Here is a 21321-nt window from a genome sequence, read left to right as displayed (position 1 = left end):
AGAAATGTTGAGACCGACCTGGACACAGGTTGAACAGGAAGGTCTGGCTGTGGGAGCGGCAGAAGAGATGGCAAAAAGTTGGTGGTGATGCACCGTGGGCAGCAGGTCCTCAAGCTTTTGGCTCGTGTCTACCAGCAGCTAGTTGGGACACCAGGGTTGAGAGACAACAGCCGGCGCACGAATCCTTTTAACTCACAAAGAAGGGGGACACAACGGAGTGAAAAACGCCACCAGCTCCTAAGAGGTACAAAAGCGCACATCCAAAACCGAAACATGGTCGCCAACCTAAGAAAAGCTCACGAGACCTGACGAGGACACAATAGCTGCAGTCCCTCATCCTCAGTGTCATCGCAAGGAAACCTGGCTAGACCACTCGGGCACGAGTGTCTTGGCGCTTGTGAGTTTGAGGGGGTGTGATGGTGCAACCGCCAGAGCAAAATCCATTTTATTTAAAACCAAAATGCCTTCCCTTTCAGCAAGGTCTCCTAGCGAGCTCTGACAGCATTGCAACATTACTTCTACTACCAATCCAGATGCTTCTACTTACTGTATCTCAACCACGTCCTACAAGAGGAAGGCACCAGGTCTTCTCTTCCACGGCTGCAGGATCAGGAGTGTTTGCAGGGACCCCAGCAAGTGCCAGCGCTGGGGGTAGAAGAGGTGGCGTAACAGGATGACGCCAAAGCCGTGCGCTGGCTGCCGGGCTCCGCTTCGAGCTGCCTTCAGCGCCACGTGGCACAGAGCCCGGCTCCCAGGCTTCCTCCCCAGGGACCAGGCGCCCACGCCGTCTCTCCACGCGAGATGTCTGCCAGGAACGTGACGGGGGGGTTCGCACACACGCGGTCTAGCACTGTTGAGCTCTTCCCAGCATTTTGCAGCACGCTCCTGTGGACACAGAGGTGTCCAGACCCATTGCTCTTACCTTTCAGCGAGTAAGCAACAGCAAAAACAGCAATAAAGACAGCAAAGGCGCTTCCCCGGGCTAATTTTGAAGGCATACAGCTGAATCCACGTCCCTTTTCTAACATCCTTTTGTACCCGATCATCTGTGACGACAACAGCCAGTTTATGCATCTTTTTATTGCCTGAGGGGCAGATTTAAAAGAAGAGTAAATAAAAGACAGTGGTGGAGATGTGCCATTTGGACGGGAGCACAGCGCCTGAACTCCCCCGTCCCAGGTGGACGGGCCCTCTGCTACTGTCCAGAAGCCTTCAGAAATCATAGAGCACCTTCAAAATAATGCAGATTTCCCTTTTGTGTTTTTCAGGTGTTTGCCATGGTCAGGAAAGCTAGAGTCAGACATTTGGAAACATTCCTACTTGCTTTCTCATAAAAGCTTGGACCCACAAGCAATCTGAGCTCGTTAGCAGGGATATTGGGAGGAAAACAGCTATTTCAATGGTTTGCTAAAATCATGAAAAGTGGGAATCAAGGAGCCCCTTGCATTTACCGGGTTACAGTACCGCTGTTTGCTGTATTGAGGCCAGGGCTGGATTTATAGAAGCATTCAGGATCTTTAGAGGAATACAGGCTGCCCAAGGGCTGATACTACTCCCATCATCCTGCATTGTTAGTGCCTTCCAGCATTAATTCATTTTTTTTTCCTGGTAGAGAAAAATCTCCTTCACAGATGGAGAAACAAGACAGGGGAAGACTGGCAAAAACATCAACCCCCCCCCCAAATTATTTTTGTGAGCGTGCTGCCTCTCCTTGTGCAACACGAGCCAGCAGAGGGGAGGAGGTCCTAACCCTGCTGTAAAGGATGCTTCACTCGAGAGGAGCGCAGCACCGTTGTTGCTCTGGCTTAGGATTGTCACAGCAAACTCTGTTCCGGGGACCATGGGGCGGGAATTTCTCACTCAAACAGAGCTCAGCATTATCTTAAATCCACCCTGGAGCACGTGGGTCGTGCATCAGACTGTGATGTGAGCACCAAAACTTGGGCAGAGCAAAACCTAGCTCGCTCGCCCAGCTATAGGCCTGATTTTTAGCATCTGCTGTCACCAAAACAGCAGAATCCCGTTGGTTTTTACATCTTGACACTACGTACAGGCAGAGGCGTGCCATGTTTCCACACAAAACCGATTTTATTATTCCAGATGGATACAAATAAACCAAACAGCTACAGTAACTCTTACCTTTATGCCTATTCCAGGCTGTTAGAGACTTACTGGCTACATTAAATATTAAGCTGTTTCCCTATACACTTCAAAGAGCAGGGTTTTTTTCTTTTTTTAAAGTTCAGTGGTGTTGAGAAGGCTGTCTGGAATAAGAAATGCCTCTTTCTCCATCTGATCCAGAGACCCTCGATGTCATCGCAAGGCTGAGGTCTTACTATTGATTTCAGCAGGCTTTCGGATCAGCTTAAGAGATTAGTGGAGAGCGGGTCCATTAAGGGCTATAAAAATCAACGATCCAGGTGTATCTTCTCCTTCGGGATGTCCGTTGTATGGAAACATTCCAGCAACAGCTAGGCAGACTCCAGGCAGTTCCAGTCATCTAACAGTGGCCCACAGGGCACGTTCCTCAGATGGTTATACCTCAGGGAGCTCCGGCCTCAGCTGTTTGGACGTGCTGGGTGCTGCACAAGAAGAGGTGAAGTTCAGCCCTGAAATGTGGAAGTGAAAGAAAAGCGGCCGTGAGGATGGAGTCAGTACAGGAGTGTGACAGCCCGGCCCCATTACATCCGTTATCTTTTTGAGATAATCCTATTTAAAATATGTTTTCTCCTAAACATATTTCCCAAGTGTCAAGCTTAGTTTCTCTGCTCAATACTTGAGCAAAAATCCCGTCATTTTAAACAGGTATTCGCCTAAATCTGAATGGTTGTTAAGTGATAAATAACGTACCACGCTGAAATGAAACGTGCTTCTCTCTTTCCCAGTTGGTCTCATGCGCTGTCGTTTGTTTCCTGGAAAACCTGGATGACATCTGGCTTCCTCGCGAGCTGCCGTGCCAGTGTGCCCGTGCTATCCGGCGTGTCCTGTAGCCCGGCGCAGAGCAGGATCCGTGCAGCAGCCGCCTGCTGCCCAGCACACGCTGCGTGCAGGGCTGGGGGGGAAACAAAATGTTGAGACAGGAGCCGAGATTGCCCGGTGGGTTTGGCCTCAGCCCGCTTCAGACGCAAACATCGGATTCCCGGTGAAGGAAACCGAGTCAGCGGAGGGAACAGGTCGAGGGTGAAAAATGACTTCTCCCAGTTGCAACACCCGGCCAACTGGTGCGATGGTGCAGCAGGACTCAGCTGCCGCGACCATGCATACTACAGCAGCAGTGGGATGACTAAACCTGCCCAAGCAGGGGATAGATCCTCTTCCGCAACCAGCCACGCTGGTAGAAAAATGATCAGCCCGGCTTACCCCAGCTACTTCCCCCATCTTCCCCCCTCACAGGTTACTAGTCCCTCAATCCATCGAGCAGTACTAACCTGGCTGAGTCAAAGCTAAGCGGGTTTGCAAACATACTGGGAGTATTTAAGCCAGTCATGGGCAGAGGGTGCCCACGGCAGGAGGGGGAGGCTGTGGGACAGAGCAGGCAGAGCAAAAGGCTTCTGGGCTTCTTACTGCTCTGTGTTTGGGGTGGGTTTAACAGTGACGTGCAAGAGAGGGGCTTCAAACCATCAGAAAGGTTTCCATGCACCACATGGAAAGAGCATCCCACAGGAGGAGGCTGAAATACTCCAGCCTAAGCCCTAGTTTGTCCCGCAGACCCCTACAACAGCCGGCACGCTGATGCGGAGTGGCTCCAGCACAGTTAGGCAGTCCTGTTACGCTTGGCTTGCGTAGCAGGGTGAGCCAGCCTTGATCTCCTGGCCTAATCCTGCACAGGGGCGAGTACCTTTTACACTGAGGGTAGTTAGCTCCTGCTGCGGGCTGATGTTGGCCATGAGGCATCCCGATCCCCATGGATAATCCACGCAGGAGACTTTGCAGGAGCAGAGTCTGGGTGAGAAGCTCCCCAGGACGCAGCGACACTAACACAGCAATGGTGCCAGGGAACGGGGCAGCTGACAGGCACAAGGAGCCACCACAAATGTCCCAGGGTTGGACGAGTTCAGCAGGGCTCGAATTTACTCGCTGAGGGGGCGGAGGGAGAGATCAAGAGATACAAGACTGTTCATGCTCGCCGCTGAAGCGTGTTATTAAGCAAACCCAAAGACTGGGTAAGTTGCCAATTTTGGCAATGGCTGAAACCATTTATATACACTTTTTGAGAGCGACGTGCTGATGCAAGAGATGCCTCATACTCTTACGCTGGGAATGCCAACTCACTGGCATTACTATAGCGACTATATTTACATTCAAGCTCTCTGTTATTTGCTCATAAGCCATTCCTAGGCAGTTTGCTAAGGAATTGAGGCTTAAGAGCTTGTGCAATCATTGGATTTGTCTGCCCACCCTAACTGTTTCGAATTGGCTAATTTCAACCAAATTGGATGGCGAGGCAGCAGGATCAAAGATACTAAGCTCCTGAAAGTTTCATGCAAAATAACAGCTGGGTAAAGAGAAACATCAATTAGCATCTCTGTTCTTCCCCCCAAGGGAAAGGCCCCAGTGCAGGCTCAACCACACCATTAGACATCAGAAAGTCCAGCAGGAAGAGAGTCAGTGAATGAAAGCTGCAAAAAAAAACCCCAAGCTTTGCACGTCATGCTGCTCCAACAGCCTTTCGCATACGTGCATCTGGCACCTCCTTGCACGCTCCACTGAGTGGACGCAGCGCGGGCTGCTTTGGAAGTTGAGCTCCTGTTACTAAAGCACACTCTCGCTGTCATACAGAGGGTGAACAAATAGCTCGGTAGCCTTACCGGAACGGCTCTTCTCATCCTTTGCGTGGATATCAGCACCAAGGGACAGCAGCGTCTGGATGGTGTGCACGTGTCCTTCCTACAGTGGTGAGCACAGGCACGTGGAATTCAGAATCAGCTCTGCACAATTTCTCACCTTTGCATTTAGCAGAGATAACACAGGCCTGAAAAGAAAGGAGACCGCAAGCGATCTGTCCCTAACTGGATATGGCACCTGGAAGGACGCAGACACAGATCTACTCCGTCACGGTCAAATCTGGGGCTACCAGGAGCTGCTTCAGGCTCCAGAGGATCTTACAGCAGCTGGAAATCAGGGTTGGCTGCCAGCAGCAGTGCAGAGTGGGTCCATTAGCCAGGGTTTGCCCAGACACAGCAGACACGCTGCCGTTACCCCACGGGGACTGGCCAGAGAGATGCCACTGGGCACCTTCTCCAGCCCTTCTGCTGGCAGCCCATGAGAGGATTCGGAGCTTGGCCCTCGGTCAGCGTGTCTGCTCGACTTGCATGGCCCTGGCAGCAATTTCAACCCAGAGGCTGAAAAGACAAGAGGCATCCCAGGAGCATAATTCTTTCTGCAAACATTTAACGCTGTTTTAAAATCAAAAATGTTCAATTAAGACCAACAGTGCTTAAAATCACGCTACAGCGCAGAGCTGTCTTTGGTGGTGCTGGTCAATAAATCCACCTTGCACAGCCAGGACCTCGAGGTGTGAGGAATTTGGAGGATTGTCTCCCAGCGCGGCTTTACCTTTGCCGGTGGCTGTGGAGGAGTTAATGCACAAGCGATCTCTGACAACTAGGTGACACAACCTAAAGATGTTTCTTAATAGCAAATTAGCGCACTAATTTGTCAACTGGTCTTGCCTTTGCCTCTCCAGTCCTCACCTCCAATCAAGCAACTCCATTAAAATTGCTTTTAACTTCAGCTTGCCACAGAGCTGTAGGATCCCTGCCTTACCTTTCCTAATTGGCAGCTGGCTGTTAAAGGAACTAAATGTCAGCAAGAGGCCGTCTGTTTTCCTACACCATAAATCCACTTCAAGTACCACGGGGATCTAGAGTTGCTCTTACTGAGGTGTATTTCAGCTCAGAGAGCAGAACCTGTTGCTGATGTGAACTGTTGCGTATCTGCCTGCGGTACCCCCGGGCACCGGCATTTCCTAAAGGATTACTCCAGTATTTGTAACGCCCTGTGAGAAGACGCAGAACGCCACTTTTACACACCGTCACAACCCACAGTGTCCTCTCTCTTTCCTCTGCCAGTAGGCAATTTTAAACACTGTAGGTGAAAATGCAACACAGTCCCCACCCCCCTCCTCTCTGCACAAGCTTCTCCTTAAATAAATCCTCTCTCCCTAAATAACGAGCCTGATTTTGTAATTACTTCTTCGATGCAATGAATTAGTCTTTGTCGTGCGGCATGAGAATGGAAGGCCCTTATTTTTATCCCCACCACCCACTCTTTTCCCCCATTATCGTACGACTCAGTAGCATCTTCCCCCTTGCTCAAGGCTCCCGTTTCCCGGCTGCATGCACACCCCCTCTCAGTGGCAAAGACAGCAAGCCAGGAACTGCTTTAGCTGCCACAGCCTTGGCACAAATTGAGTTGAAAGCATAATTTGATTTTCATGTATTTATAAATGCAAAGTAATAAGAAAAGAAGGAAAAAAAAAAAAAAAAACCACCAGCCAAACAAATGATGCTGTAAATATAAAGTGACACTGAGCCTTGGGAAGGAAGAGAAACCCATCAAATCGCTCCCCAATCAGCCGCTCGCCAAGACAGAGCTGGGATCTTCTCCAAGGCACATTATATTCCCCAATAGCCTTGCTGTTAAACGTACCCTTGGCAACCAAAAGGGCTTTCAAGATGGTTTCTCAGAGCATGAGGAAGGGAAGCTGGGAGAAAGGCCTCCTTTGTGGGAGCCAGCAAATGCCACGGCTGGGTCCTGCTGGAGGAGAATACTGTTGCCAGCACTCCCAGTAAGTGTCATTGATGCTTTTGTAGGAGTGAGGCACTGGGACGTTGCTTCGTTCCCACTACAAGTCTAGTCTGGGCTCTGAGTGCTGCATGTTAAAGCTCATGAGGTTTAACATGCAGGGATTTGAGCAGGGACCTTCCCTTGCCACCGGGTGCCAGCATGTTGCACACCATGGTGCGACAGAACCAAGCGGAAGGGAGGCAGCAGGGTCCCAGGAGGGATCCTGGGCAGCGGTGAGGCCGTTGGGATCTGCTCCGGGCTCCCAGGGAGGGTTGCAGGACCCACAGCCCACCAGCCCCGCTTCCCGCACAGGCATGAGATGGGAGGAGGAGAAAGCTCAAACAACTCTCACTGCCTGGAATTCAAAACAGCTCCTGCGTGAAGGACACAGATAAGCACCAGGGAGCTCCCTCCGCTCTTCCACCTCTCCTTTCTCACATCTGACCAGAATCCGGCCTTACTGGGACAAACAGTTGCTGTTTCACAGCGCATCAACCATCTTCTGTCCAGCAAGCTGCTGACATGAAGACTTGGCCACTGACCTGCTGTGACCCAAACCGCCAGGGCTAAAGAAAGACAGAGAAAGAAATCTGAGCAGTGTTTCATCCACATCTCCTCTGCCAGGCAAGTGAGAAGACACTTGTGAAGAACTGTCACAGCTCATGAACTGTTGGTACCTACCCAACAACTAGCAGGGTGGACTCCCTTCAGGTACTGCACTTTGGTCCAAAGAACCTCCGCTCGTGAATGATCCCACTCAGTTTATTAACCCGCAACGCGGTCAGCAGCATGGGCAGGAGGGTGGTGAACAGAGGAATTCAGATATCCACCGCCACCCTGCAGACAGCTGGACACACTTAACAAAGGTCTAAAAACCACCAAACAGGGTGTCGGACTGGTCAGGAGCAGACAGAGTGACAGAGGATGAGCTAGGAATGTAAATCCGTCATCAGTGGTGAACAACTAAACCAGCCTGATTTCAATGCCTCCCGGTAGCATACCAACTGGCAGAGATTTTGTAGAGGGAACCTGGGAACAGGGACAAACCTTGGCTGCGTAGTGTAGCGCTGTGAGCTGGAGGGTCGTCGCTCTCTCATTGACATTGACACCCAGCTCGGAGACAAGGAATTGGATGGCTTCATCCTGGGCCGTGACAGCTGCCTGGTGCAGAGGTTGAGCACCCAGCGCGTCCATGGCTGTAGGACAGGCCTGGAATGGGGGAGGAGGGAAAGGGAAAACAATGAACAGCCTGGCCAAACCTTCCAGGACAATCATGGGCCCAAGCAGAATCATGTCTGCCTGGCACGGCTGTGGTGACAGCAAGGAACACGTGGGACGTCATCAGCGGGACCACTGCAGTTGGTAACGCCATGATAGGCACCCTCAGCAAGTTTGCCAATGGCACTAAGCTGTGTGGTGCGGTTGACATGCTGGAGGGAAGGGATGCCATCCAGAGGGACCTGGACAGGCTGGAGAGGTGGGCCCGTGCGAACTGCATGAAGTTCAACAAGGCCAAGTGCAAGGTCCTGCACATGGGTCGGTGCAATCCCAAGCACAACTACAGGCTGGGCGAGGAATGGATGGAGAGCAGCCCTGAGGAGAAGGACTTGGGGGTGTTGGTGGATGAGAAGCTCAACATGGCCCAGCAGTGTGCGCTTGCAGCCCAGAAAGCCACCCGTGCCCTGGGCTGCATCAAAAGAAGTGTGACCAGCAGGTTGAGGGAGGGGATTCTGCCCCTCTACTCCGCTCTGGTGAGGCCCCACCTGCAGTGCTGTGTCCAGCTCTGGGGACCCCAGGACAAGAGAGACATGGAGCTGTTGGAGCGAGTTCAGAGGAGGGCCACGAAGCTGATCAGAGGGCTGGAGCACCTCTGCTATGAGGACAGGCTGAGAGAGTTGGGACTGTTCAGCCTGGAGAAAAGGCGGCTCCAGGGAGATCTAATTGCGGCTTACCAGTACCTGAAGGGGCTACAGGAAAGATGGTGAGGGACTGTTTGTCAGGGAGTGTAGTGACAGGACAAGGGGGAATGGGTTCAAGCTGAAGGAGGGTCAATCCAGATTAGATGTTAGAAAAAAATTCTTTACTCTTAGAGTGGTGAGGCACTGGCCTAGGTTGTCCAGAGAGGTTGTGGCTGCCCCTGGCTCCCTGGCAGTGTTCAAGGCCAGGTTGGATGGGGCTTTGGGCAACCTGGTCTAATGGAGGGTGTCCCTGGCCACAGCACGGGGGGTTGGAACTAGATGATCTTTGAGGTCCCTTCCAACCCAAACCATTCTATGATTCTATGATTTGCAGACCAGAGCCAGCTCTTTGCTCAGCTTGTTAAGGGATAAGCAAAACTAGTACCAAAAAAGAACAAACCCTCGCCTCTCTTCTGCTGGAGCATATATGATGGGTTTCAACTCCTTAAACCAGCAAGGAACAACCCACCTCCAATGTCTGTGCTGGTGGAGAAGAATTTGGACACAGGTAAAGGGAGATGGGTAGATGACCTCATGAGATCTCTTCTGTGAGTCTCTGAACATGAACCGCAAAGACGTAAAATCAAGAAGGGTAATGGAAGTAATACACAGTGCACCCATCTTAAAGGATATAATCCAGCCTCTTGAAGTCTAGTGGGCCTGACTCATGGTTTTATAAAACCTAGAAGGTAGCAACATTGCCATTAGCGTTTCCAGTGCTGCTTCATGGCAGTAAGCCAGGGCACCACAACGAGGAAATTAAATCAACTATTCCATCCTCATTGCCTGAAACGTGAGACTAAAAACGTAAGCAAACTTCACAAATGTTTTATCCTGTAAGGGCCAGATGAGCAAAGACAAGCACATGATCATCTCGTTAAGTCAACAAGCACCTACACACTCAAACACAACCTGGGCATCAAACCATCTCTGCTGGGTGAGGCTCTGTGTAACGGCCGAGTAAATCCAAAGGTTGTGATCTCGAGAAGTGTGGTACCACATTCCCTGGCGCACTCCACGCCACGCTGAGGGTTGAGCTGGCCCATTCAACCTGCCAGCATGGCACAAACAGATTCACTGGTTTTGCCGTGCTCGCTTTCTGCCAAGCCAGCGGGCTGCACCGGTTCAGCGTGGTGTCCAATAAACACTGGAGCTGGTGTAGGGGAGAGGACCCGTGAGGGCAAAGGAGGTGAGAAGGGAGCACAACCCCACCTCCATGAGAATCAGCCATTAGGTGGGCTCCAACTACCTCACATCAGTTCAGCAGTCAATAAATAATGCAGCGGTTTGGTTCCTACTACGCACAATTGGCTCTAACGACATCCTGGTTACGCCTTGTATGTTGGAGGAAATTGGAGATTATAGGAAGACAACACAAGAGCAGCAGCTGTCACGAGAGACGGAGGCCAGAGATGAGCTGCTGCCGGTGCAGCCAGACACTTCAGTGTTATCCACCCTCAGCGCTGCCAGGAGAGCCTCCCCGCTGAGTCCCGGCACTCCCAAGCACAGGTCTCGGCTTTGACACAGCTGCCCCTGCGGCGCTGGGCAAATCCTGTCCCCTCCCACCGCTGCCTTCTCTCTCCATCTGCCTTCACCAGCTATGGTGAATATATATCCATGCCCCAGGGTGAGATATTCCCCCATGAGTTGCATCCCAGTGGCCTTACTCAGCAAAATCTTGCTCATCTCCAAGGGGGAATTTCTCTTCTTTTGCAGTTTGCTTCTTTACAATTTGGGAATTTGCTTCCGGTGAATGTGCAGATTGCTCATCCTGACAGTCCTAGGTCAGGCCCTGGAGGAGGGAGGTGAGGGGTTTGGCACCTACCTGGTGTTTTTCCAGGAGCAGCCGGGCAATGTTGACATGCCCATTCTGGATGGCATCCATAAAGGGAGTGACTCCACATTTGTCTCTGCTGTCAGGTTTGTACTGGCACCTGGGAAGGAAGACAAAAGCCAGGATAGAATTGTTGGCAGCTCTAAAATCCTTACGGCATCAGTTGCTTTGCATTGGCAGGGCAGGAGACTATCAGCGGATGGGACTGGAAAAGGCAGATATAAAGCCTACCCATACACAGATCATGCATAAACCTTTCTCGGTGCTTTACAGCTTGGGGTTTTTGGGTCAGAGATCTGGTACTCAGCTGGTGCAGCTTGTTCAGGCTGCAGGAAAGCCAGAACTCTTCAGCTCATTTGTATTTCCCTTGTCCTCCAAGCAGAGGATCTCTGGAAGGGGTAAGGCGTGCACTGGCAGAAGGGAAAACCATATCCTTGTGTAATAACATCACGTATAAAATCAAAGCCCACAGGTCTCATTCAGCTTAAAGTTCCAATGAAATAAGAGAAGACCAAATTAAAATTGAAAGCCTGGCTCAGATCACAGGGCTATGTTTATGCTGGGCCAAGCATGGACAGGAATTAACAAGGCAGGGACGAGTCAGCTAACGGGAGCTACTGCTACAATGCCTGGGGGAAGCTGCTCCAGCTCTGGCAGCGACGGTTAGGAAGGTAACAGGGTCAGGGTGACTGGGCTCTGGCTGATTTAAAACCACTTCACAACAATCTCCCGGGAGTTGCAGCCTGAAAATAAAGCCTGGAGGCTGAGTCCAGCCTAGAGGAGCTGCGCCCAGAACCGATCTGCCAGAAAACTGTTTTGTTATCGTATGGCCTCGGACACATCAGAGGCAATGACAATGAATCAGCACAGAAAGACAGCCGAGTTATACAACCAGGGCTTATGTCATAGCAAAGTCACAGCCCATCGGAGCCCATCCAGAGAGCATCCTTGTCTCAAAGGCCCCTAACCGGCCGTGAAAAACCCAGAGGAAAGAGAGACGGCCTCGGGATCACACGCAGAGCAGCTGGGCTTCCCGAACGGCATAAATGCCCTTTGTGTCCAGGCGGCTGGCGGTGGTCAGGAGACGGGGGAGAGCGGGGAGGCAGAGGCAGTGCCAGGAGGAAGCCTGCTTACCGCTCCAGGAGTAGCTCCACAACATCAAAACAGCCATGCATTGCTGTGAGAGAGAGAGGAAGCGCAGGGTTAATTTATGTTTTCACGCCATCGTCCACCTATGGTGGAACATAATCAGGTTTCTGACCCTTTTGGCTTACTCATGATGCGGGAAGGGATTGCAAGAGGCTTTAAATTCAAAGCTTCTTTTATTTTTTGTAATTAAAACGTTGTCTCCAGATCTCAAACCTTCCCTGCCCCTGATCCTATAGGAAAACACCAGATAAATTGGGGAAAAAGCATGCATATAGGCAGCATTTGCTTGTAACTGCAGAGTGCATGCATGAGACCCTACATCCAATTAAAGTGACACAAAGATCTTTTCTTGCAAGTATTTGTTAATCCCTGAAGTGAAATCTGTGAGAAGCGAAATGAACACAAAGCAGGGAGCTGGTGAATAGCTGGATGGCATTTCCACCCCTCCTCAGCCACTCAAACTACCCATCACTCCCATCTCATCATCCTAATGAAGCATCCTCACCCAGACAGCATCTCGGAGGAAAAGCAACAGTGGGGGAGGATTTGAACATCATGCACTGAAATATTCTTTTTTTTTAAAAAAAAAAAAAAACCAAACCAAACACATCGTATGACAGCAATGTGTGGACAGCCTTAACCTGGCTTTTTTTTTTCTGCAGGTCATTTTGCAAAACAAATGAAATACATTAAAGAAAAAAAAAAATCAAACCAAGCCCAGAGCTGCTACATCAGACTATTTACTCTGTGCAATGAAAGAAAGGCCCTCGACAAATGTGTGTTACCAGCAATAACCTTCAGACGCAGCTGCACAATAGATGCTCTTTGAAAGCCCAAGGAAGGGTTTCCATCCTCCCAGATCTGGGCTGTTTGCTCCTGCTCCCTCCCTGTTTATCACCCCTTCACCTGTGCTGATGTAAATACAGGCAGAGCCACATTGTGAAAAGGATTTTTGAAAGGAGTTTTTTAAAAAACCCAAGCCATGTGAAGAAAAAACACCCCAAGCAACACGATTACATCATTTAACAGCAACAGAGATGCAAGAAAGCTGCAACGCTCAGATCCACTGTTGCACTCCACTTCCTCTAATTACATCTCCCCGGCTCTTCTGCCTCAGGCTACGGATATATGAAGCAGCAAAGCTTAAGGAATCAACCCCCCCCCAAAAAAAAAAAAAAAATTGCACGGAGGAGAAAATTACCCATCATCTATCCAGGTATAACAGTGCCAGGAAGCCAGCTGGACCGGTCACGGGTTAATGTGCTCACATCCACACCCTTGGGATATAAACTATTGAGATGCAGTTCATCTTGATATGATTTCCCCCGGCAGCTCCAGCATCGTCTCTGGCCCCTCGCCTCAGGAGTTGTGCCTGTGTAAGTGGGCTACGTGCTGGTGTGTGTGGGGATGCTGACATCAGCACCCACCAAGCAGCAGCCCTCAGCATCATCCTGCCTTAAAATTATGCTGGAGACAAAGGTGGTTTAAGCAGCTCCAGCCCTTCCTGCTGCCCAGTCGCTCCCACACCAGCTGCTGCTCTACCAATGCGTGGTCTAACCTGCACCAGTAAAATGACCAGAAATCAACCCAAAATCATGGGTTGCTGGCTTTGCCACAGGGAACGTCAAATGTGGGGGGCCACACAGTGGTGGAGACACCTCTATGGAACAGTGAGAACAGGGCGCTGGATCCCACCCTCGCTGTCTGTACCCCCACCTCCCACGCGCTATGAGGCAGAGAGGAGACTTTTAAGTTTGAGGTCACAAGTACTCCTTTTCCCCAGGACAGTCCTCACCCCACTCCTGACCCTGTCCCCCAGACCCTCAACCCCCAGATCCCAACCCAACGTCCACCTCTCTGCAGGGAGAGGGCTGAGAGGGGAGGGGGCTGCGAGCCCAGACACGGAAACACAAGACATAGGATTGAGGAGGAATAGGAGAACGCACAAGTAAACGAGGAGTAGCCACTTCTCATTCAAGCAACCTGCTCCTCGCTGCCCAGACTGAAACATCAAACAACTCATTAGCTATTTTTCATTCCCAGGGCAAGCACAAGGACTAAGGTGCAGCCAGTGCCCCTGGGCTGGGAGCGTCACTGCTGATGAGCACAGTGCGGCAGACAGGCAGCTACTGAGGGACAGAGAAGTAACGGGAATGACAGCCAAGGAGCAAGATATCCAACAGATTAATTACAGCACAGCAGGGGTCTTCTCATGGTACGTTGGGGCTTTCTGGAGAGTCGATCCCTATTAAATTCTTTGGGAAATGAGTTTAGGTAGCCACAGCTTTGATTGGTGGCTCCCCACACTCATCTCTCCTGCAGAGACACCGCCGAGCGCTGGGACACACAGCCTGATCTCTGTTCAGGGATGGGGCATGTTTCAGATTCAGGTCAGCCACCAGCCTCCTGTCCCAAGCCTGGCCCACAACGTCATCCAGACTTGATGTCACACACTTCTCCCTTCATCATCCACTCCCACTGCATCTCTGGAGAGCAGAGTTAAGGGGATTTAAGTTCTGGGAAGACACATGCTTGATAAAGTACGTACTGCCTAGCTTGCATGGGTCTGTGGGTAACCAGACCCAATACTCTGGAAGGGGCAATGAGAGACAGCAGGACAAACGTCATTCTGCGTGAACAGATATTTGGGCCATTCAACTTATTAACGCTCAGAGGACTGAGGCATACCTTATGCATCGTTTATAAATTAAAATAAATCACTCCCCCATCTTAAGGATGAAAGAGTGAGGAAGCCAGAAACTAAATCCAAACTGCCTCCTGGTCACCGCTCCGCTAACCGTGTCCTTCTTCTCCCCATCATGCCTACAGATGATGTCTGTGGTTCCTCAGACCAGTTCAGACCCTTTATGTGTCCTTTTAAACCACTGAAAAGGGGATTCAGACACCGTAGGCTCCAACCCTAACAACTATTCCTGCATATTCCCAGCAGAGACTGTCCTTTTCCTTTGCAGAAAGGCACCTGGATTTCTCACCACTCAATGCTACCTAATTTGTGAGGATAACAAAACCTGTGACGCTTCTTCTGGAGGTAATGCCTAGAGACCCTACAGCTCTTCAGATCTGCCATAACGACCTCACCCACCAAGCGTTCAGACAAAAAAGGATTCTTTCAAGAGATATATCTCTTATAAAAACTGACGACAAGACTATAAACCAAACTAGCAAAAATGTTCATCAACAGGTAGGTCCCAAAAGGTGCCTCTCAGCACCTCTGCTGGTTTTAGGACTTTTAAAATGCCAGGATATGCTTGGAGCCTTGCAGATTTTCCAAGTGCAATTCACAGCTTTATACGCCAGCAAGAGAAAGTGTTTTGCAACGTATTCCGAGCCGTGGGAGCTCGGACTTACCTGTCATAGGGAGGCAGAGAAGGGAGCAGAGATGGAAATGAACACCCTGGTTGAAGGAATCAGCGGGTGATTATGAATGCTCCTGGTGTGGATCCACCAATCCCAAGGGAGCATAACTGTCATTCACCGCAAAAACATGCTTTAAGCACAGGCAAAACCCAATGCCACGGGAACTGAGGATCTTCCAACCTCATAAGCTGAGTCTCTGGCACATCACTAAGAAATACTAAGGCTAATTCTTGCTGTTTATTTATCAGAAAGCAACTAAGATGAGTGTCTGTCCTGAGGTGAAACACTGCAAAGAGGCAGCAGAGCACTGTTAGCAGACTGAAGTTCAGAGAGGTGAGCTCCCACTAATGCCCACCACTAGCCTCTTTTCATTTAATTTCAATAACTTAGTATTTAACCATTTCCCTGCGTTTTTCTATCAAGATTGGTCACACTTTGCTTCTCGAAACTAAACGTGAACTAAATGAGCCCCTTTCTGTTCTCCACTGCCGCTACAGCCCTCTCTTCTCTTCCAACCTGTCTGGTGGCAATGGGACCCTCTTTTACCTGCAGTGTGCAGAGGAGTTCTCTTTATTGTGCTCTCCGTGTCCCAGCTGCCCGGAGACACATCCAGCAGGTACCGGAGGACCGGGGGATGGCCCTCCCGGCTCGCGATGTGGAAGCAATTCCAGCCATCCTTGTTCTTCAGCAGCGGGTTGGCTCCATGCTCCACAAGAGCTTTAATCACCTCCAGGTTTTGCCTGGTACAAGCCATCATTAGGGGAGTCCTAAAAGAAAGATGAGGCAAATGTAATAACTGGAGAGACAGCGCTGTACGAGCCTGATGGCTTTTGTTCTAATGTCTGAGCTTGAAGCGTGATTTAAAGTTGTTTGTAGCACTGACAGGCCTGTCTAATAAAACAGAGAAGCTCAGTGCCAGCTGTGGTAAGCTAGCCAGAGGGAAAATTGATGTGCTAAAACTACTCTGAGGTAGTGGGAAACTCTGCTGGCTAAAGGCAAAGTCCTTCTCCAAGCCCAGGGCTAAATTTATCATCTCGCCTGCATTTGGATGCTTTGACCGAAGCTCACTACGCGCTGCGTACAGAGCCATTGAGATTTTACGGCATTGTTTTTTCATGCAGGTAAAATGGGGTCTGGCTTTTTGGGGACTGTTGAGACAGAGCTGTTAATGTCAGTGTTTCTTACCCCAGCCAGGCAGCTGTGGCTGCAGGCAACAAACCACAGATAACTCCACATCTCCTGGCAGTAGGGCACGAGTGTAGCAGCAAATGCCACTCTGGAACATTTCTGATGCAGAGCAGCTGGCCTGAGAGTGAAGTTTTTCACAGCTTTGTCCTGTTTCACATGCCTGGGAACAACCTTTGATATTTAAAAATATTTTTACAAGCAGAGGAACAGCATCTTCTCCATCCCACAATTTCCAAGCCATGCCTTGCATGGATTGTGCGCGCGCTCCTGGAAATCCAGTGGGTCCATCTGGCAAATAAACACAGCGAACAGCCCATCTCACTCTGCTTTCAACCTCTTATCCAGCAATGACCACATTTTCATATCTGCAACGCACACACTGCAGACTAACAACCACTTCAGCTCCTGCCTGGCAGCAGGACAGGTCCACCACCGAGGTTCTCCTTCCTGGTGACCCATTATCTTCTTGCTTACCCTTCCCCACTCAGGACTGGTGAGGTTGCTGGATCTGCAGCCTCCTTTGGAGGAACAAGCAGAGAGCCACCAGGAGGTGGGCATTAGCTCAGGGTTTACTCGCAAGGGTAACTTGTGGTGCTAAACCCACAGACACATCCTGTGTTTGGCTTAAGTGACTAATTTCACCAATCTCACCACCAGCAACCCTTATTTTCCTTAATTACCACATTATATAACGATAATAGTTTAACTGCGGCAAGTAGGAGCTGCATTCTCCCTTTTATCTGTTTATAAACTTCACCCAACCATCGAACGCTGGGTGCGCGCACGGATCGGACAGAAACCTCTGAGCATTCCCAGAACAGGTGGACACTTCTCCATCTGAGAGGACTTATCTCCTCTTCATCAGCCCACATACATCAGCTGGGAGAGAAAAAAAAAAAACCCAACCATTCCTCTTTCAGGAAAAGCTGCGGCACAAAAACTTCCCACTGCGCAAGAAACGAGAGGACTCGTGGGCCTAAACTGCAGTGAAAGAGACTTGGGTTAGACTTTAGAATGAATGCTCCAGTTTTAAGGACAAGGACAGGAAGCGAAGGGAGATAAAAATCTCCATCGCTGGAGATTTTTAAGAAGAGATTAGGCACGCGCCTGCTGGGGATGCTGGGGTAGGGCTGAGCCTGGAGCTCCGCGTTTCCTGCAGCTCTGTTTCTAGAGAGTGCCTCGGATCAGCGTATATTTTCAATGCAAACGAGACTTTGTCCGAGGGCTGGAACGTGCGCTAGCAAGCACATAGCTCCCCATTTTTAATCCGTGGATGGAAGGGTACTGCAGGCCTATCAAAGAAAACCACGCTTGCAGACGCATCTGCACGCAGCTCATGAGATCTCTGCCTCCCTCTGCTCCCCCTGATGTCAGCACAACGCTGGCACAGCCTTCAGTTACGAGGTGCTGCCTTTGTATTTACGTTAGTTCAAGCGTCAAAACAACCTCACCGGGCTTTAACGTTGAGAATCTTTGCTTTCTTTTACAAGGTGATACATAGAAAACTCCCTCCCCAAGAGGAGATTTTGACACTGGTCAGGCCTGCTGCATGTCTGTGGGTTAGACTTTGGTTTTTATTCTCAATTCTCATTCCCTCATCACTTACTTACATGTTACCCATGTGGCAGGCAAACAAAAGCCCTGAAGAAACCAGTTGTTTCTTGGATTGTTGAGGCTATTACTATTATATCAGCAACAAATCTGACCTGACAAGCTCTGTTTGCAAGGGGGAAACAGGAGTAAAACTTACTTTTTATCTTCTTGTTTTAGTTTCTGAGGACTGGGACATAAAAATGTGAATCAGTATCACTGATCCCCATCAAATGGGGGAACGAGGAGAACAAATAGCTGTGGATGAAAGCTTTTAAATTGGATCCACTAATAAAGAAGTAATTTACAACTTTTGCAATAAACAGGGGGAAATCAGTGATAGGGCTGGAATTTAGCCCAGAAAGCCAACCGAATCCTGGGCTGCATAACAAGAACTGTGACCAAAAGGTCAAGGGAGGGGATTCTGCCCCTCTGCTCCCCTCTGCTGAGACCTCCCTTAGTGCTGCGTCCAGCTCTGGGGTCTCCAGGACAAGAAGGACATGGAGCTGTTGGAGCGAGTCCAGAGGAGGCCACAAAGATGATCCCAGGGCTGGAGCAGCTCTGCTGTGGAGACAGGCTGAGAGAGTTGGGGTTGTTCAGCCTGGAGAAGAGAAGGCTCCGGGGAGACCTTAGAGCACCTTCCAGTCCCTGAAGGGGCTCCAGGAAAGCTGGAGAGGGGCTGGTGACAAGGACAGGGAGTGACAGGACAAGGGGAATGGCCTGAAGCTGCAGGAGGGGAGATGGAGATGAGAACTGAGGCAGAACTTCTTCCCTGTGAGGGTGGTGAGGCGCTGGCACAGGTTGCTCAGAGAGGTGGTAGATGCCCCATCCCTGGAAACATTCAAGGTCAGGCTGGATGGAGCTCTGAGCAACCTGATCTAGTTGAAGATGTCCCTGCTCATTGCAGGGGGGTTGGACTAGATGACCTTAAAAGGTCCCTTCCAACCCAAACCAGTCTGTGATTCCATAATTCTAGATGACAGCTCCTACAGTTGCATTCCCACCTTCTGCATCCAAACCCTTTTCAGACATCGCTCTGACCCATGGCATGTCAAGCCAGTGACCTACCAGTCTGCCTTTTTCAAGCAGTCTACGCTCGCGCCTCTCTCCATGAGGTATGAGACACACTCCCCGTGGCCCATGGAAGCCGCTTCGTGGAGGGGTCTTTTGTAGTCGCTATTGAACACCTCAACATCCATCCCCAGCGTCTCTACCAGGTAGGCGAGGACATCCCGGTGTCCGTATCGGGCAGCGTGATGCAGCAGCGTGTCCCCTGAGCGTCCATAGCGTCGGCTCTGCACCGCTGAGCCCAGCACGTCGTCCGGCCGCAGCTCATCCCGGAGGAGGTCCAGTCGTCCTTCCTGCACCAGCCGGAGGAGCGGCCTTGCCATCTCCCCCTCTGCTATGGCTTAAAAATCTGCAAGAAAGAGGCAAAAAAATCAGGATTATGGTTTCAAAATACACAAATATAACGGGTGCTCCCTGGGTAGGGATAAATAGATATTACCTTTCCTCTCAGGAAATACAACCTGGCCTCTGCCTCCAGAAAAACAGAAATTTCCTTTTCCCTCAGCCAAGCTACAATCAGCCTCTCCCTCAGGATAACCAGAAATTTCCCTCTCCCTCAAGATAACCAGAAACCAGCTTCCCCTTCAGGAAAAATGGAAATTTCCTCGCCCCTTAGAAAAACCAGGAACCAGCCTCTCCCTCAGGAAAACCAGGAATTTCCTTTTCCTTTGGGAAAACTAGGAACTGGTCTCTCCCTCCAGAAAATGAGACATTTCATTTCCCTTACGAAAACCAGGAACCAGCTCCAGAAAAACAGAAATTCTCTTTCATCTCTGGAAAAACCAGAAATTTCCCTTTCACTCAGGAAAATTAGAAACTGGCTGCTCACTCAGGAACACCAGAAATTTCCTTTTCCCTTAGGAAATTCTGAAAATTACTTCTCCTTCAGTAAAACCAGAAATGTAATTTTCCCTCAGGAATACCGGAAACCAGTCTCTCCCTCAGGAAAAAGCTATTTCCTCTCAGGAAAGGCAGAAATGTCCTTTTCCCATCGGAAAAAAAAAGAAATTTCCTTTTCCTGTGGGAAAAACAGAACCCAGCCACTCCCTCTGGAAAACCTGCAATTTTCAAGGGAAAAGGAAGTTCCTTCCCCTTAGGAAAACCAGAAAATGGCTTCTGCTTCTGGAAAAACTGAATTTCCCTTTCCCTCAGGAAAAACGGACAATTCCTTTTCCCTCAAGAAAACTAGAAACTGGCCTCTTTCTCCAGAAAACCAGTCATTTACTTTTTTCCCTGAGGAATTATCAGAAACCAGACCCTCCTCCAGGAAAAATTAGAAATTCCTTTCCCCTTAGGAAAACCAGGAATTGGTCTCTCCCTCAGAAAAACCAGAAATTTCCTTTTCCCCCTCCAGAAAACTAGAAGCCAGCCTTTCCCCCAGGAAAAACACACATTCCCTTTTCCTCTTAGGAAAACCAGTTGCTCCCTCAGGAAATCCTGAAATTTCACTTTCCCTCTGGAAAAACATGAAATTTCCTTTTTCCTCTGGAAAACTAATAACATCCATTTCCCTCTGGAAAACAAAAAACCAGCCACTCGCTCAACAAAACCTGCAATTTCCTTTTCCCTCCAGAAAAATGGGAACTTTCCCTCAGGAAAACCCAGAATTTCCCTTTTTTCCCTCAGGAATACCGGGCTCGGGCCTCTCCCTCACACCGAGGACCCACCACATTTCCCTCCCCTCAGCCCACACCGTGACCGGTCCCTTCGCAGGCCGTTCCCTGGCGGTTAAAAACCCACCCACTCTCTGCAGATGTTGCGTGACGTCACGCGGCGACGTAATATCACCCCCGGAGTAGAGCGGGTGACGATAAACAAACTCCGGGAACATTTCTCTCGGCCCCAACAGCCCTATTCCCCCCCCCCCCCCCCGGGCTCATCCGTAACCGGAAATACTGCGCCATTGGGCAGCGCCGGGGCGTTGAACGCTCTCTGATTGGTCATTCTGAAGGGGCGGGGCCGGCGGAATGGTGCGAGGCCGAGCGCGGCGGGAGCGGAGTGAAGCACTTGGGGGGGGGGGGGCCCTTCCGCATAGCAACGGGGGTGGGTCCTTGGCAACGGGGGGGGGGGGCCGAGCAGGGGGGCCCTTGGCTGAGAAGGGGTTAGAGAAGGGACCCCCCTTGAATTGAGGGGGGGCTTTGGCAATTGGGGGGGACCCTCGTATTGGGAGGAGGGGGTTTGGTATTGGGGGGGGGCACAGAGGAGGGGAGCCCTTGGAGGTGGAGGCGGCAGGGGCTGGAATGGGGGGGGGGGAGGGGGCTGTTCGGGGCCATTGGGGGGGCCCTGGGCTGCCGGGGGTCTCCTTGTGCCATGTTGGGGGGGGCACAAGGCTGGTGCATCCATGTGGGGAAAGGGTTTGGAAACAAC

At 50.5% G+C, this 21321-nt stretch overlaps 2 protein-coding genes across 3 annotated transcripts in view; one reads left to right on the top strand and one right to left on the bottom strand.

Annotated features, from left to right (window-relative positions):
* Positions 1-1069: 1069 nt before the first annotated feature.
* ANKRD16 (ankyrin repeat domain 16) lies at positions 1070-20672 on the bottom strand. The gene is made up of 10 exons (XM_075754388.1): positions 20404-20672; positions 19394-20324; positions 18955-19303; positions 15655-15875; positions 11716-11758; positions 10573-10681; positions 7837-7998; positions 4809-4887; positions 2851-3052; positions 1070-2609 (listed from the first exon to the last, which is right to left on the bottom strand). Exons 3-9 carry the CDS (start codon positions 19275-19277, stop codon positions 2892-2894), a joined length of 1098 nt encoding a protein of 365 aa, XP_075610503.1. The 5' UTR covers positions 19278-19303; positions 19394-20324; positions 20404-20672; the 3' UTR covers positions 1070-2609; positions 2851-2891.
* A 224-nt stretch (positions 20673-20896) lies between these two features.
* FBH1 (F-box DNA helicase 1) overlaps positions 20897-21321 on the top strand; it is a 32373-nt gene continuing 31948 nt past the window's right edge. Inside the window, exon 1 of one of the 2 annotated variants that reach the window (XM_075753998.1) lies at positions 20897-20997. The gene's annotated coding sequence lies outside the window, so the exon portion shown is untranslated. Of the gene's footprint in view, positions 20998-21031; positions 21056-21321 lie in introns of those variants that run through there. The other variant, XM_075754085.1, reaches the window with a different exon arrangement.

The sequence above is a fragment of the Balearica regulorum genome, chromosome 1 (assembly GCF_011004875.1).
Source record: "Balearica regulorum gibbericeps isolate bBalReg1 chromosome 1, bBalReg1.pri, whole genome shotgun sequence".
In the NCBI taxonomy this organism is placed as follows: Eukaryota; Metazoa; Chordata; class Aves; order Gruiformes; family Gruidae; genus Balearica; species Balearica regulorum.
The sequence above is the reverse complement of the archived record's forward strand: the minus strand, read 5'-3'. Positions and strand labels throughout refer to the sequence as shown.

Coding starts and splice junctions, on each gene's coding strand:
- ANKRD16 (XM_075754388.1), bottom strand. CDS start 19,277: ATGGCAAGGCCGCTCCTCCGGCTGGTGCAGGAAGGACGACTGGACCTC. Junction 11,759..15,654: donor AACTCCTCTGCACACTGCAG/GTAAAAGAGGGT, acceptor TCTCTCTCACAG/CAATGCATGGCTGTTTTGAT. Junction 4,888..7,836: donor CGCTACACTACGCAGCCAAG/GTTTGTCCCTGT, acceptor TCACCACTGTAG/GAAGGACACGTGCACACCAT.